Source organism: Chanodichthys erythropterus, chromosome 19 (assembly GCF_024489055.1).
Source record: "Chanodichthys erythropterus isolate Z2021 chromosome 19, ASM2448905v1, whole genome shotgun sequence".
Taxonomy (NCBI): domain Eukaryota; kingdom Metazoa; phylum Chordata; class Actinopteri; order Cypriniformes; family Xenocyprididae; genus Chanodichthys; species Chanodichthys erythropterus.
The window spans coordinates 1,668,500-1,684,225 of NC_090239.1; the positions used below are offsets into that span (position 1 = coordinate 1,668,500).

The 15,726-nt window shown below is 36.7% G+C and overlaps 1 protein-coding gene across 5 annotated transcripts in view; it reads left to right on the forward strand.

Moving 5' to 3' along the window:
* Window positions 1-12,314, forward strand: part of LOC137007437 (testican-2-like) — a 67,164-nt gene extending 54,850 nt beyond the window's left edge. For 4 of the 5 annotated variants that reach the window (XM_067368883.1, XM_067368886.1, XM_067368884.1 and 1 more), the window contains 7 exons: window positions 467-572; window positions 4,869-5,013; window positions 5,202-5,321; window positions 8,316-8,534; window positions 8,739-8,801; window positions 9,335-9,472; window positions 9,566-12,314. In XM_067368883.1, coding sequence (XP_067224984.1) covers window positions 467-572; window positions 4,869-5,013; window positions 5,202-5,321; window positions 8,316-8,534; window positions 8,739-8,801; window positions 9,335-9,472; window positions 9,566-9,711 — 937 coding nt within the window. In that variant the 3' untranslated portion in view covers window positions 9,712-12,314. The remainder of the gene's footprint in view (window positions 1-466; window positions 573-4,868; window positions 5,014-5,201; window positions 5,322-8,315; window positions 8,535-8,738; window positions 8,802-9,334; window positions 9,473-9,565) is intronic. The other variant, XM_067368887.1, reaches the window with a different exon arrangement.
* Window positions 12,315-15,726: the final 3,412 nt, after the last annotated feature.

A 15,726-nucleotide genomic window follows, 5' to 3' on the forward strand; every position in this document is an offset into this window, starting at 1 on the left:
GATATTTACATGCATTTTATGCAAGTATCTGCTTCACAGAATTTTATCTTAATATAAACATCTGTCAATATCAGCATCTGCACCAAATTGCATATTTTTCAGAATAAAATTGAGCTGTTTTTCCTCCATATTCTCAATAAATCATACTATAATATAAGTCATAAGTGCCTGATGTGTCAACAAAAACATGCAAACAGAAAAATCTTATTTTATTTTAGATTTCAGGCTTTAAAGGGATTCATCCTACTTTTATACTTCATTAACAAGCTTTATTTGCTGTGCAATATCATATATCACACTGTATCCCAGAATGCAATGCTTCCTTTATCAGTATATACTAAACAACATTACATTTGTATTAAAGAAAAGAGCATTGTTGGATAAAATCATCTTGTTATTGATCATTACGCCCAACATTTCACAGCAGAAACTGTTAGATTGATTGTTTTTTGTGTGTTTTCTGTAGAATCAGACAGTCTGGACTGAAGCCTCACTCTAACAGCTGTAAACCCTGTTCAGTGACGCCTTCAACGCCTGTGTGCGGATCAGACGGACACAACTACGCGTCACAGGTACACACACACACACACACACTGCGTCTAGGCTGCAGTGAGAACATCAAGGCTTGAGCTGGAACCAGATCAAATATTTATAGGCATTTATATTTATAAGCAACGATTGCTCATTCAGATAGAAGAGAGAGAGAGAGAGAGGGAGGTAATGTTCTCTCTCTTGCACACAAGGTCAAAATTAAAAACTGTGCATGAATCAATACAGTCATCAGGAGGAGAGCCAGCGACTCCTTCATCAGAGTTTACACTGTGTCCGAGAATCCATCGATTTCTATGATGAAGGTGCGTCACGAGGGCGTCGAGGGTTTGTGAAGGTGACGCTCCATCACCGACAGTCTAGAGTTGGATTAATTTCCACGTTAGAGGAGGAATTCACTAACTTTTTCATCATCAGCCGAGCCCCTTTGAGCTTAAATATTTACTTGTAGTCCTCCTGAGATTTGAAGTTAATATTTTAATAATTTAACAACACATTCACATGTTCACGGTTCTCTGCTGCTGGTTGACATGCAGGTAAAACAAATTTTAAGTGTTTTATTTTGAATGTTTTTAGTTTAAATTTATTTATTTACCCTTTAAATGTATTTATTTATTTATATTATAAATGTACTTTAAATGCATTCATTCATCTATTTTATAGATTTACTTTATTTTAAATTGATTTACTCATTTATTTCTTTTATAGATTTATTTTAAATTAATTAATTTATTTATTTTATGGATTTACTTTATTTTCAGTGTATTTATTTACTTTCTTTTAAATGTATTTATTTATTTATTTATTTTATAGATTTATTTTAAATTAATTAATTAATTTAGTTTAAAGATTGACTTTATTTTCTATTTATTTATTTACTTTCTTTGAATTGTATTTATTTATTTAATATAATTAAATTATTTAAAATGTATTTTATAGATTGACTATTTTCAATTTATTTATTTTAGGGATTTATTTTATTTATATTCATTCATTTTATAGATTGACTTTATTTTCGGTTTATTTATTTTAGGGATTTATTTTATTTATATTCATTCATTTTATAGATTGACTTTATTTTCTATTTATTTATTTACTTTCTTTGAATTGTATTTATTTATTTAATATAATTAAATTATTTAAAATGTATTTTATAGATTGACTATTTTCAATTTATTTATTTTAGGGATTTATTTTATTTATATTCATTCATTTTATAGATTGACTTTATTTTCGGTTTATTTATTTTAGGGATTTATTTTATTTATATTCATTCATTTTATAGATTGACTTTATTTTCGGTTTATTTATTTTACAGATTTACGTTATTTTAAATGTATTTATTCATTTACTTTATTTTAAATGTATGTATTTATTTTAAAGAATTGTTATTTTAAATTTATTTATTCATAGATTTATTTTATCTTAAATGTATTTATTTTATAGGTTTAATTTCTTTTAAATGTATTTATTTTTAGATTTATTTTATTTTAAATGTATTTATTTATATTATAGAATTACATTATTTTAAATTAGTTTATATATAGATGAATTAATTTAATTATTTTATAGATTTAATTTCTTTTAAATTTATATATATATTTACTTATTTGAATTACTTTACTTTAAATTAATTTATAGATTTTATTTTAAATTCATTCATTCATTCATTTTATAGATTTAATTTCTTTCAAATGTATTTATTCATTGACTTTATTTTAAATGTGGTTATTTATTTTAAAGATTTACTGTATTTTAAAATAGTTAATTAATTCATTTGATTGATTTACTATTTACTAGTATTTAAAATGTATTTATTTATTTATTTTAGAGATTTAATTATCTTAGTGTCACAGTCTGTTTAGTTTCAGTTTCAGTTTATGGACTTTGTTTTCGTTCTGTGATCACATGTTCTGTTTCCCGCCTTAATCATTAGTTATCTGTATCACCTGTGTCTAGTTAATCACCCTTGTTATGTTTGCTATTTAGTTTGCCTCTATTCACTCAGTCCTTGTCCGTTCACCGTTGTAAGATGTTGTGTTGCTTCTCTATGCCTGTTAACCTGTGGATTACGTCATTAAAACTAGTATTTGGATTTCTACTCCTCGTCTGTGCTCCTTCCTGCAGCAAACCGTAACAGATGAACGGACCGCCCAAATTTGATGAACGGGCCACGTTCATCACCGTGGCCCAGGAAAGCCACGATTTTTTTCATTTTGCCACCAACTTTTGGGTTTTGGCTAGACAGACCTCTTTGGAGGATGAAACCATCAAGGACCTGTTCTGGATCGGGGCCAACCTCTACCATGCCACCCACCTTCCAGACACCACCGGACTTAGTTGGAGGGAAGCCGTATATTTGTGTCTGGAAAGCGTGCGGTCCCGATTCCGAGCCTGGCCAGACCCAGAGCCCAGCCCGTCACCACCGCGATTGACGACGCCTGTGCCCCCCGCAGACTGGAAGCTTCCGCCTGCCGCGACGCTAGAGCCTACACCCGAGGACAAAGAGGTGGAGCTCAACATCGCCCCGGAGCCGAAGCACCACCAGGAATCTGACCAGGGGCGTGAGCCGACGTCATCATCCGTCGCCGTGGGAGTCCTAGTGGAGTTCGAGGGGATGGATGCGAGCCCCGCCCATACCCCCGCCACTGAGAGCGAGCAACAGTTGGACTTATTGGACAGTTTTATAGAGAGTGGTGTGAAAAATACTTTGTATCCCTGCATTTCCAATGATTCTGATTCTTCGACAGTTCTATCATCCCCACCCAACCTCCCTCTCCCACCACCTCAAATGACTACCAGTAAGGACACTTCATCTTTGGGTTCCTGTGCCACTCATTTCCAGAGCATCGCCAAGCCTGTCACCCAGCCATCGTCACCTCCCATCATTCCCATTGACTCACCTCATCCTCCTCTCAGTGGCGAGGCCTCATCATGGTCCTGCTGGGAGGTCACTCCTTCTGGGCGTCAGGAGTCAGTGGCTCCGCCTCTTGCCTCGTCGTGTTTTGTCCTGCCTCGACCCGTCGGCCTGGCTCCTGCACCTACACTCCTCCTCCCCTCGACTCCGGCTCCGACCATCGAGCATTCAGACTCGCCGGGCTCCCTCGGTATGTCGGCTCCCCCTGGGTCGGACGTCGCCAAGCCTCCGCTGCGGACTTGCGGGCCGTGCGCTGCTCTTCGGCCCTCCACCCCTTCGGCTTCGGCAAGCTCCGCCCTCCCTCAGGCTCCACCTCCGCCCTCGGTCACTCCAGCTCGTCCTCTGCTCTCCGGATCTCCACCTTCGCCTCGGAAAGTCGTCACTGCGGCTTCGTCGCGGCCGCCCAGGTCATCGGCATTCCATCACCGCCTCGGACTTCCGTCTGCGCGGGGGATTCCACCCTCCAAGGCTCCGTCACCGTTGGTCATCTCCACGAAACCACCATCAAGGCTCCTACCACCGTTGACGTCACCTTGGGTCACCGCCTTGGCTGTGCTCTGGGTCACATCCACCTGGCCACTCCTACCTCCTCCAATCCCGCCTTGGTCGTCATCTTCCAGTCTTCTGCCTGCCTCCGGTTCCTGCTCCTGGCCACACCCTCGTCCTCCTCCCAAGACGCCTCCATTTCTCCTTTCACGGCGTGAGGACACGCCTTTCCGGAGGGGGGCGTAATGTCACAGTCTGTTTAGTTTCAGTTTCAGTTTATGGACTTTGTTTTCGTTCTGTGATCACATGTTCTGTTTCCCGCCTTAATCATTAGTTATCTGTATCACCTGTGTCTAGTTAATCACCCTTGTTATGTTTGCTTTTTAGTTTGCCCCCGTTCACTCAGTCCTTGTCCGTTCACCGTTGTAAGATGTTGTGTTGCTTCTCTATGCCTGTTAACCTGTGGATTACGTCATTAAAACTAGTATTTGGATTTCTACTCCTCGTCTGTGCTCCTTCCTGCAGCAAACCGTAACACTTAGAGATTTAGACTACTGAAGGAGGAACGTGTGAAAAGGCCTTCATGACGCGTCTCTTTAAATTTCGGCTGCACCTCATCAGTTTCACTGCAGAAGTCTCATGATCAAAAGGCTTTTAACATCATGAGAAACATTAACGCTGAACTTCTGACTGGTGGCGACCCTGAGAACGCACTCGTTCTCCATCCTGAATAGTGAACGAGCATCTTCAGCCGTCACAGCCTCTCAGACCTGCTTAATTATGAATCCAATTGTTGCTTTGAGACATGAACACATTGCAGCTATTTCATATGAAGTGAAACAGAAGCTGTGTGTGTGTGTGTGTGTGTGTGTGTGTGTGTGTGTGTGTGTGTGTGTGTGTGTGTGTGTGTGATCAGTGTAAGCTGGAGCAGCAGGCGTGTTTGGCGGGGAAGGATCTGTCCGTTCTGTGTTCTGGTTTATGTCCTTGTGTCACTGCTGGAGTCCCTAAAGCAGAACCCAAGATCAAGACGAATCCAGAGACGTCAGCCGAACCCAAACCAGGTCAGAGCTTGTTCACCACTGCTGCCAGAGCCAGTTCAAACGTTCATGTTTTATGAAGCCTAGTTTAATGTGTTTAATGTGTTTGAGTGAGTTTATTGTTCCTCTGCATTATTAATACACCACTGATAGTTCACCCATAAGGATCATGTGATTGTTTACTGGCTCTCGCGGTGTTTCTGTCTCTCCAGAGATGTGCACCGGTCAGGATTTGGCAGATTTGGGCGACAGACTCAGAGACTGGTTTCAGCTTCTACATGGAAATGCTAAACAAAACAACTCTGGAAGACAAGGTCAAGCAGCAGCGTCAGGTGAAAACACACACACACACACACACCTACACACACACACCTACACACACACACCTACACACACACCTACACACACACACCTACACACCTACACACCTACACACACACACACACACACCTACACACACACCTACACACACACCTACACACACACCTACACACACACCTACACACACACCTACACACACACCTACACACACACCTACACACACACCTACACACACACCTACACACACACCTACACACACACACATGTTTGTTTTTGTGAATTGTGGGGACTTTCCATAGACTTCAATGCATTTTACACTGAACAAACTGTACATTCTATCCCCCTACCCTGCCCCTACCCCTAAACCTAACCCTCACAGGAAACTGTGCAAACTTTTACTTTTTCACAAAAACTCATTCTATATGATTTATAAACCCATTTACATTGTGGGGACCGCTGGCTGGTCCCCACGATGTAGGTGAACTCAGGTTTATATTACATCATGGGGACATTTGGTCCCCACAATGTAATATAAACAAAAGCACTCACACGCACGCACGCACGCACGCACGCACGCACGCACGCACGCGCTAGTAACATCAGCACTGCTGAATCCACAGCACCACGACTGTGCAATTACAAATAATTGCTCACCAAGACTGCATTTGTCTGATCAAGAATATGGTAAAATAAGTAAAATTGTGAAATATTTATACAATTTAAAACAGCTGTTTTCTGTGTGAATATATAGTAAAGTGTAATTTATTCCTTGCTGGAAAACAAAAAATTCTATAAAAAAATCTTACTGATCCCTACGGAAGAGGATTAGAGCCAAGTAACAATAAAAAACTTTTCTTGAGATTAAAGTCATTATAATGCGAGATTAAACTCGTTAAATTTCAAGAATAAAGAGAAAAAACTCATTCAATTTTGAGAAAAAAGTTGAAATAAAATGTCATGAATAAACTCATTAAATTTTGAGAATAAAATCATTGTGTTTCAAGAAAAAGTCATTAAATTTCGAGAAAAAAGTCAAAATAAAATGTTGAGAATAAACTCCTTAAATTTAGAGAATAAAGTTGTTTCGAGAAAAAACTTGTTAAATTTTGAGAAAAGTCAAAATAAAATTGAGAATAAAATCAAGTTTTGATAATAAAGTTGTTTCAAGAAAAACTCTTAAATTTCAAGAAAAAAGTCGAAATGTTGAGAATAAACATTACATTTTGAGAATAAAGTCAGTGTTTCTAGAAAAAACTTGTTAAATTTTGAGAAGTCGAAATAAAATGTAGAGAATAAACTCATTAAATTTTGAGAATAAAGTCATTGTGTTTCGAGAAAAAAATTTACATTTCGAGAAAAATCAAAATAAAATGTTGAGAATAAACTCCTTAAATTTACAGAATAAAGTTGTTTCAAGAAAAAACTTGTTAAATTTTTAGAATAAAGTTGTTTCAAGAAAAAAGTCAAAATAAAATGTCGAGAATAAATATTACATTTTGAGAATAAAGTCATTGTGTTTCGAGAAAAAACGTGTTAAATTTTAAGAAAAGTCAAAATAAAATGTAGAGAATAAACTCATTAAATTTTGAGAATAAAGTCATTGTGTTTCAAGAAAAAACATGTTAAATTTTGAGAAAAGTCGAATTAAAATGTTGAGAATAAACTCCTTAAATTTAGAGAATAAAGTTGTTTTGAGAAAAAACTTGTTAAATTTTGAGAATAAAGTTGTTTCAAGAAAATCATTAAGTTTTTTTCAAGAAAAAAAGTAAAAATGTTGAGAATAAACATTACATTTTGAGAATAAAGTTATTGTGTTTCGAGAAAAAACTTGTTAAATTTTGAGAAAAGTCAATAAAATTGAGAATAAAAGCATTACGTTTTGAGAATAAAGTTGTTTCAAGAAAAAACTCTTAAATTTCAAGAAAAAAAGTAAAAATGTTGAGAATAAACATTACATTTTGAGAATAAAGTTATTGTGTTTCGAGAAAAAACTTGTTAAATTTTGAGAAAAGTCAATAAAATTGAGAATAAAAGCATTACGTTTTGAGAATAAAGTTGTTTCAAGAAAAAACTCTTAAATTTCAAGAAAAAAGTCGAAATAAAATGTCGAGAATAAACATTACATTTTGAGAATAAAGTCATTGTGTTTTGAGAAAAAACATGTTAAATTTCGAGAAAAGTCGAAATAAAATGTTGAGAATAAACTCCTTAAATTTTGAGAATAAAGTTGTTTCAAGAAAAAAGTCAAAATAAAATGTTGAGAATAAACATTACATTTTGAGAATAAAGTCATTGTGTTTCGAGAAAAAAACATTTTAAAAAATTGTTGAGAATAAACTCCTTAAGTTTTGAGAATAAAGTTGTTTTGAGAAAAAACTCATTAAATTTTGAGAATAAAGTTGTTTAAAAAAAACCTCTTAAATTTCAGAAAAAAAGTTGAAATAAAATGTCGAGAATAAACATTACATTTTGAGAATAAAGTCATTGTGTTTCGAGAAAAAACTTTTTACATCTTGAAAAAAGTCTAAATAAAATGTAGAGAATAAAGTTGTTTCAAGAAAAAAACTCTTACATTTCAAGAAAAAAAGTCGACATAAAATGTCGAGAATAAACATTATGAGTTTAATCCTGCATTATAATGACTTTAATCTCAAGACATTTAATTTTTTTTATTATTGCTTGGCCTTAATCCTCTTCCGCAGATCCCAAACGCTAGTGTTTACTTTTTTTCAGGATTATTTGTTCAATAGAAAGTTCAAAACAACAGCATTTATCTGAAATAAAAATCTTGTCTTTACTGTCGCTTTTGATCAATTTAATGCGTTCTTCTTGCTGAATAAAAGTATTAATTTCATCATGTGTAAATATGATACGCAGTAGTCTGACTTTTATCATTCTTCTTGAGATCAATCTAGTTATTATCATGTTTTTAAACGGTTCACAGTGTGCAGAAAACATTACATTAGCATTACATTCTGAATCTCTCGTGCTCTTTTCCTCGGCAGTGTTTGACCGGGGTCTCGTGGCCGGCTGTAAGGACTCCATCGGCTGGATGTTCTCCAAGCTGGACACCAGTAATGACCTGTTCCTGGATCAGTCGGAGCTGGCCGCCATAAACCTGGAGAAGTATGAAGTGTGCATCAGGCCGTTCTTCAACTCGTGCGACTCCTACCGAGACGGAAAGGTTTCGACGGCTGAATGGTGCCTGTGCTTCTGGAGAGAGAGTGCGTCTGTCTTCACTCGTTCCCTCTTCAGATCTTTACATTTTATACTCATTTGAGTTTTATAGTAATATATTATTGTGTTCTTTATGTGTTTGTTTTTAATCACTTTGCACTTGATAAATGAAATGAATATAAAATGTGTGATTTGAGAGATGGTCTGCTGTCTTTGGTTGATGATCTTTCATCATTTCCTGTTTTTCCCAGAACCTCCGTGTTTGGCTGAAATCGAGCGGATTCAGATACAGGAGGCGTCTAAGAGGAAACCAGGTGAACACACACATGAACGTACAGACGAACACACTCGAACAGATGCAGGAGCAGAGACGTGTGTGTTTTTATTTGAATTGTGTCTCCAGAAGTTTAATTTGACAAAACCTCGTTTCTGTGACGGTTTGAAAAGGTTTTTATTTACTTGTCCAAAAATACATCAAACTAAAATATGTAGGGTTATATTATATATTGTACAATATACACTATAATAATAAATACAAATTCATAATAATTCATGATCACTGCATTTACTTTTCTTGTTTGGCTAGCTAAATAAATAAATAAAAAGTTAAATTATTTTCAAGAATTAAATCAAATGATAAATAATTTGATAAATAATAAATAATTTGAATGAAGAATCTAAATAGGTTTAATATCACGTGTATTTACAAGATATTGTGTGTGTGTGTGTGTGTGTGTGTGTGTGTGTGTGTGTGTGTGTGTGTGTGTGTGTGTGTGTGTGTGTGTGTGTGTGTGTGTGTGTGTGTGTGTGTGTGTGTGTGTGTGTGTGTGTGTGTGTGTGTGCTCAGGCATGTACATCCCCAGCTGTGATGAGGACGGCTACTACAGGAAGCTGCAGTGCGACCGCAGCCGAGACGAGTGCTGGTGCGTCGACCCTCACGGATCGGAGGCCACCGGGTCACGTATCCATGGAAACCCAGACTGCGGTGAGTGACAGCAGGTCTATCGCTTTCACGTCTCCCTGTTACGCGGGCCGTTCAGTGACTGTGTGTGTGTGTGTGTGTGTGTGTGTCCTATAGACGAGCTGCTCAGCTCTGGAGATTTCAGCAGCGGCGTCGGATGGGAGGACGAGGAGGAGAAAGACACAGATGAGAACGCAGAGGAGGAGGAGGAGGAGGAGGAAGAGGAGGCAGGAGAGAGTGATGATGGTGGATACATCTGGTAAAACACCTGCATCATGTGATCAGATGAAACGCGTGCCGTCCAGCGCACTGACAAACCACCTTTTATACTCTTCCTGAAATAATTGCCCAACATTTATGTTTGTATTTTAGTGTCACTGATTTCCCGACTAGTGATTGTCATTGATTTAGAGAGGTCATGTTATGCCCTTATACAAAGTCTTGATGTTGTTTTTGGCTCTACTAGTACAGGTTTTCCTGCTTGAATGTTGATTATTTTCCTCATATTCTCCATTGTTTCAAAAAGCATAATAAGACCTCTTTAACTCTGACACACAGATCATTCGTCCTCATTGAGATGCAAGAAAGACTCAAACTCTAACGAAGGAACCTTGAAGTTTTTGTTGACGTCTACAGATGCATCTTCATTAACAGGGTATTATAATTTATTTGACGTGATTTATGCAAAAGAACTTGAAACCTCTGGAGATCAAGTTCAACATTCACTGTACAGAAGTTCATCTGTGTGTTTGTGTATGTAGCCTGTAAAGAACACATGTGACGGGCGTCAGCAGCTCCGACGCACAGAGAAGATACGACACTTCTGCAGATGTGTGCGCTCATTCGATGAGTTTATAACACATTCTCTAAATGAAGACTCAGACTATGGAAGCTTGTTTCTGCCACTATTCTGACTTTTCTTCTTGCATTTGCGAGTTTGAATCTTATAAATGAGTTATAAAGTCAGAATTGCGAGATATAAAGTCGGAATTAGGAAATATAAAGTCGGAATTGAGAGATATAAAGTCAGAATTGCGTGATATAAAGTCAGAATTGCGAGATACAAAGTCGGAATTGGGAAATATAAAGTCAGAATTGGGAGATATAAAGTCGGAATTGCGAGTTGTTATAAAGTCGGAATTGCAAGTTATAAAGTCGGAATTGCGAGTTGTTATAAAGTCGGAGTTGCAGGTTATTAAGTTGGAATTGCATCATATAAAGTCAGAATTGCGAGTTATTATAAAGTCGGAGTTACGAGTTATAAAGTCAGAATTGGGAGATATAAAGTCGGAATTGCAAGATAAAGTCAGAATTGCGAGTTGTAAAGTCGGAATTACATTATATAAAGTCAGAATTGCGAGAGATAAAGTCGGATTTGCAAAATAAATCATAATTGCGAGTTGCAAAGTTGGAATTTCATTTTATAGAGTCAGAATTGCAAGATATAAAGTCAGAATTGGGAGATATAAAGTCGGACTTGTGAGAGATAAAATCAGAATTGCAAGTTATAAAGCCGGAATTGCGAGTTGTAAAGTCCGAATTACATTATATAAAGAGAATTGGGAGATATAAAGTCAGAATTATGAGTTCTAGTCGGAATTGCATTATATAAAGTAAGAATTTTTTTCCCTTGCAATTGTGAGTTTTTATCACGCAATTCTGATTTTATATCACGCAATTCTCATTTTATAACTCGCAATTGTGACTTTATATCTCACAATTCTGAGAAAAAAGTCAGAATTGTGAGATAAAAAGTCGTAATTACATTCTTTATTTTTGATTTCATGGTGGAGACAAGCTTCCATTTGAGACAGAGTCAAGAGAGCTGTGTATTGAGATTGAGTTACGCAAAGTAATCAGGTGTGGAGCATCTAAAAGTCTCAAAATGAATTCTCTGATTCACAGTTACAAGAAAATGTAAATTTGTGCATTAAATGTGCAAACATAATTGTGTATTTATGAATTGTGTTTGCATTTGCAAATCGTATTTTGTGAATATGAATTTATCTATTGTTTGCAAATATTTCAACTTTTTTGTAGCTTACGTAAGTGTATAAAAGTATATATTTATTATTTATAAGTGATGTATTTCGTATATATTTGCAAGCAGAAATTGACAGTCATAACCTCATGATTTGCAAATGCACAAAGTACGATTCAAAACCTAATTCATAAATACACAAGTGTTTCATATTTCTGAAGTTTCCTTTGTGTAGCTTATGTTTAAGTTTATTATAAGTATACGTTAATAAATTATAAGTATATGTATTTATTATAAGTATTTGAGAAGAGAAACTGACAAACCTCATTTATATTCGTAGAATTGAAAATGCACAAGCAAATTTACAAAATTCACAAATGCAAAACCTAATTCATAAATACACAAGTGTTGTTTGAAGGTTTCTACATGAATAAAGCAATTTATTTTGATAATGTGAATTAGCTTAAGCATGTGTGAATCATATTTTGTAAATGCATCAATTTTGAGACTATTTTAGCTCCATATTGTTCTGCCAACAAAAGATTGTATGTAGCGAACACGGACGGAGAAATACAATATCAGAACTCTTTAAACAGGAATGTAACTGTTGTGTAATTTATTATGACTGAAGGCTGCAGAATAGATGGTTTCACACTTGTTTCAGCTTCTGAATCAGAACTGACTCCAGATTCTTGAATGTACAACTCAATGTATGTGTATTTCTGTTCATTTAGACTGGGAGTTGAATGCGGGAAAAAAAAAAAAGAAACGTTAATAATGGAAATGTTTGAATTGCTTTATTTTTCGTATTGCATGATAGTTCACAACAAAAAGCTCTTTTATTGGCTCCTTCTCTGTAAAATAAGAGTAAAACCGTGATGTCTGATGTTGAGATCTAATGTTGAGCACTATGGCTGAAGTCGGCTCCTCTAAATCTGTGAAATAAAATGTTGTAAATAATTGAACCGTCTCTCTGATACATTATTAACTGTGTGTTCGTGTGTAAAAGACATATTTGATGTTGCCAGACATCTTAAGAAACTCCTGAGGAGAAATATCTCACGACGCAGCTCGTTCATTTACTCCGCATTGACTGAGCTTGACAAAGCGTCTGAAAATCAATATCTGGCAGAGTTGCTGTTTGCAGTGAACTGAATTATTATACAGCCTCAAAGTCACTGAAAGCACATGCCATGACCGTGTTTCAGCTTTATTCAGGGCAAGATAAAAAAAAAAAAATCATGCAATGTAGTAGATCTTCTATGCATAGAGCAATTTGCTCAGTATACATTCTATACTGCGGGACTAGTAAGAGTAGTGTGCCTTTACGTTCATGCATTTGGCAGACGCTTTTATCCAAAGCAACTTGCCGTATTTTAATGCATGCATTCAGATATTGAATATTTTTTATTCATGCATTCCCTGGGAATCGATCTCATGACCTTTGTGTTGCTACGTAATTAAAGCTACGACATTTGAATGTCTGAAGTGTCCAACATTCCCTATTTGTTTTGTTTTTTTTCTTCAGTTAATTAAATGCGGGTATTTAAAATCGCCATGAAAGCAAAATGGACGTTTTTTGGCTTTTAGTATGGGTATGTTATCCTAAAGATTATCTATATGCTAGTGTGTTCCAAAACAATGACAAAATTGCATTTAGAAGATATAAGCATTCAAAACAACGCAAGTCTCGTTACTTCCGCCAATATGAATCAACAGTTTTGATGACATCACCCTGCATTTCAGCTTCTCATCAGATTTTCTGACCAATCATTCAATTCTGGGAAGCGGAAGTCGTAGTTGGGTAAAATTCTATGGTGGTGAATGAGAGAATACATTAAATATATATTTTTATGTCCCCATTTTCTCAAATAGCAAAAGAAAAACTCAACAACAGTGTTTTCACAACTTTCAAAAAGAGGAAAAAATATATAGAGTGATAACGGCAGTCAGAAGAGAAAAAGATATCATCTTTACGTCACTCCCACAGCCGCTGTATTATTAGAAACACCCAATGTTAATGTGTTTTTTTTTTGTAATTTGTTGAAAAGGTAATACAATACTAAGTATAGTGTTATAAATGTACACACATGAAAAAAAAAGAAAAAAAGAAAATATAAAAAACTTTGCAAGATTTACAATAATGATGACCGTTAAATCGTGTAGAACTTTCCCTGCAGGTTATTTATTTATTCATTTATTTTTTATATTATTATTATTTATTGCGTGCCTCCAAACACTATAGAATAACACAAGACGCGTCACTTGTATTGTTTTGAATGGGAGAATAAGTCCCGCCTTCTAAATAAGAGCCAATCGCCGACTGGTAAAGTCATCGCGTCACTGCAGCGGCCGTTAGAAGCTCCGGTTCCTATAGAAACAGTAAGACACTCACCTCCGAAATGAGACACAAGAGACGCGCAATTAAGTCTGTGCATGCGCATTAGCTTAATCCAGCCTGAAAAATACCGTTTTTTGTCATGATTCGAGCATTTGCAAACAAAATTTATGAAATATGATGTCAGATTTCATTGGTTATTTCAAATATGAAATTTAATCGAAACCCACACAGCAAAAGAACTCTGTGGCGGATCGGCCACGGAGGTATTGCGGCTTCCGGACCGTATCCGTGAACGGATCCGTATCGGTGTCTACTTGCGCGAAGTGACTCCGCGCTGCATCCGCCTCGCAACCGCGATTAAAACCTTACCTCCGCGGCGGGCCCGTTTGGGACCCGCAAATTGATACAACCATTACAGTAAAGGCGCGTGTGCATCCACGGATCCGACATGGGTCCACTCAGGATCTGCTGATTGACAGTAGAATTTACGGGGCCGCCCAGAGGCAGAGCTGATCCTTTGGGTGGTGCCAAAACAAAGTCAGTCACGCGGGTTTGGCAACTTGAATGCAGATCCGCCTAGGAGTCTCCTGCTGTGTGGGAAGCTTGGCAAACAGCTTTGGAGAATTTGATGTTTCCCCATTCAAAGAGATACGAGCTAGAATGCCCAATAGGCGTTTCAGAGATGGGCACTGAGTGAAATGACTCGTCTTAAAGGGTTAGTTCACTCAAAAATGAAAATAATGTCATTAATTACTCACCCTCGTGCTGTTCCACACCCATACGACCTTCATTAATCTTCGGAACGCAAATTAAGATATTTTAGTTGAAAACACTGCTTCATGAAGCTTCGGAGCGTTATGAATCTTTTGTGTCGAATCATGATTTCGGATCGCGTGTCAAACCGCCAAACTACTGAAATCACGTGACTTTGGCGCTCCGAACCACTGATTCGACATAAAAGATTCATAACGCTCCGAAGCTTCAGTGTTTTGAAATCGGCCATCACTATATAAGTCGTTATTTTGTTTTTTTGGCGCACCAAAAATATTCTCGTGGCTTTATAATATTAATATTGAACCACTGTACTTACATGAACTGATTTAAATATGTTTTTAGTGCATTAATGGATCTTGAGAGAGGAAATGTCATTGTTGGCTATGCAGGGAGTCGTTGGATTTCAACTAAAATATCTTAATTTGCGTTCCGAAGATCTTACGGGTGTGGAACAATATGACATTATTTTCATTTTTGAGTGAACTAACCCTTTAAAGGGACTTTGGCGCCTCTGATCTGCGCGCGTTTCTCCGTGCACGCGCGAAATGTAAAAATTAATGGTCATTTTGTTTTACTGACTAACATTCATTTATCGATCTCTTTACGTGAATTGGGACGCATCTAGTCATTGAATCTTCAGGGTGAAGGGGGGAAACTTTGGCAGAAGAGACCAGAAGTCTTTCAGCATATTGCAGAGGTGATGCAAGTGTTTCAAACACTCACACATTCACATTTGTGCACATTTTGCATTTACAGCATGTAGATACACTACGGTTTAACCATTATAAAACTGTTTTATTGACAGCCTGAGGCTTAAACACACATTTATAGCCAATGAACATGCACTATTCTGAAGACAACACCTGGTGTTTGCCACGATACTGCTTATTTCTGCTTACAGTCACCAGATTTGATAATAAAACTGTCTCTGTCTGAATAATCTATGTGAACTGTGAGATCTGGAGATCACTGCTGCCTCCTGGTGTTTTGCAATGGAACTAGCTGACGTTGCAGGAAATGTTTCAGCAATTTACTCGTGTGTTTTAAACCCATATGAGTTTAAAACACATTATTTTACTGAAGAAATAATTATTTCTTCAGTCAAACACAAAAAGAGACATTCTGAAAAATCCCTACGGTTAGTGACCACGTCTGTCAAGCTTCAAAGAGCACCATAAATGA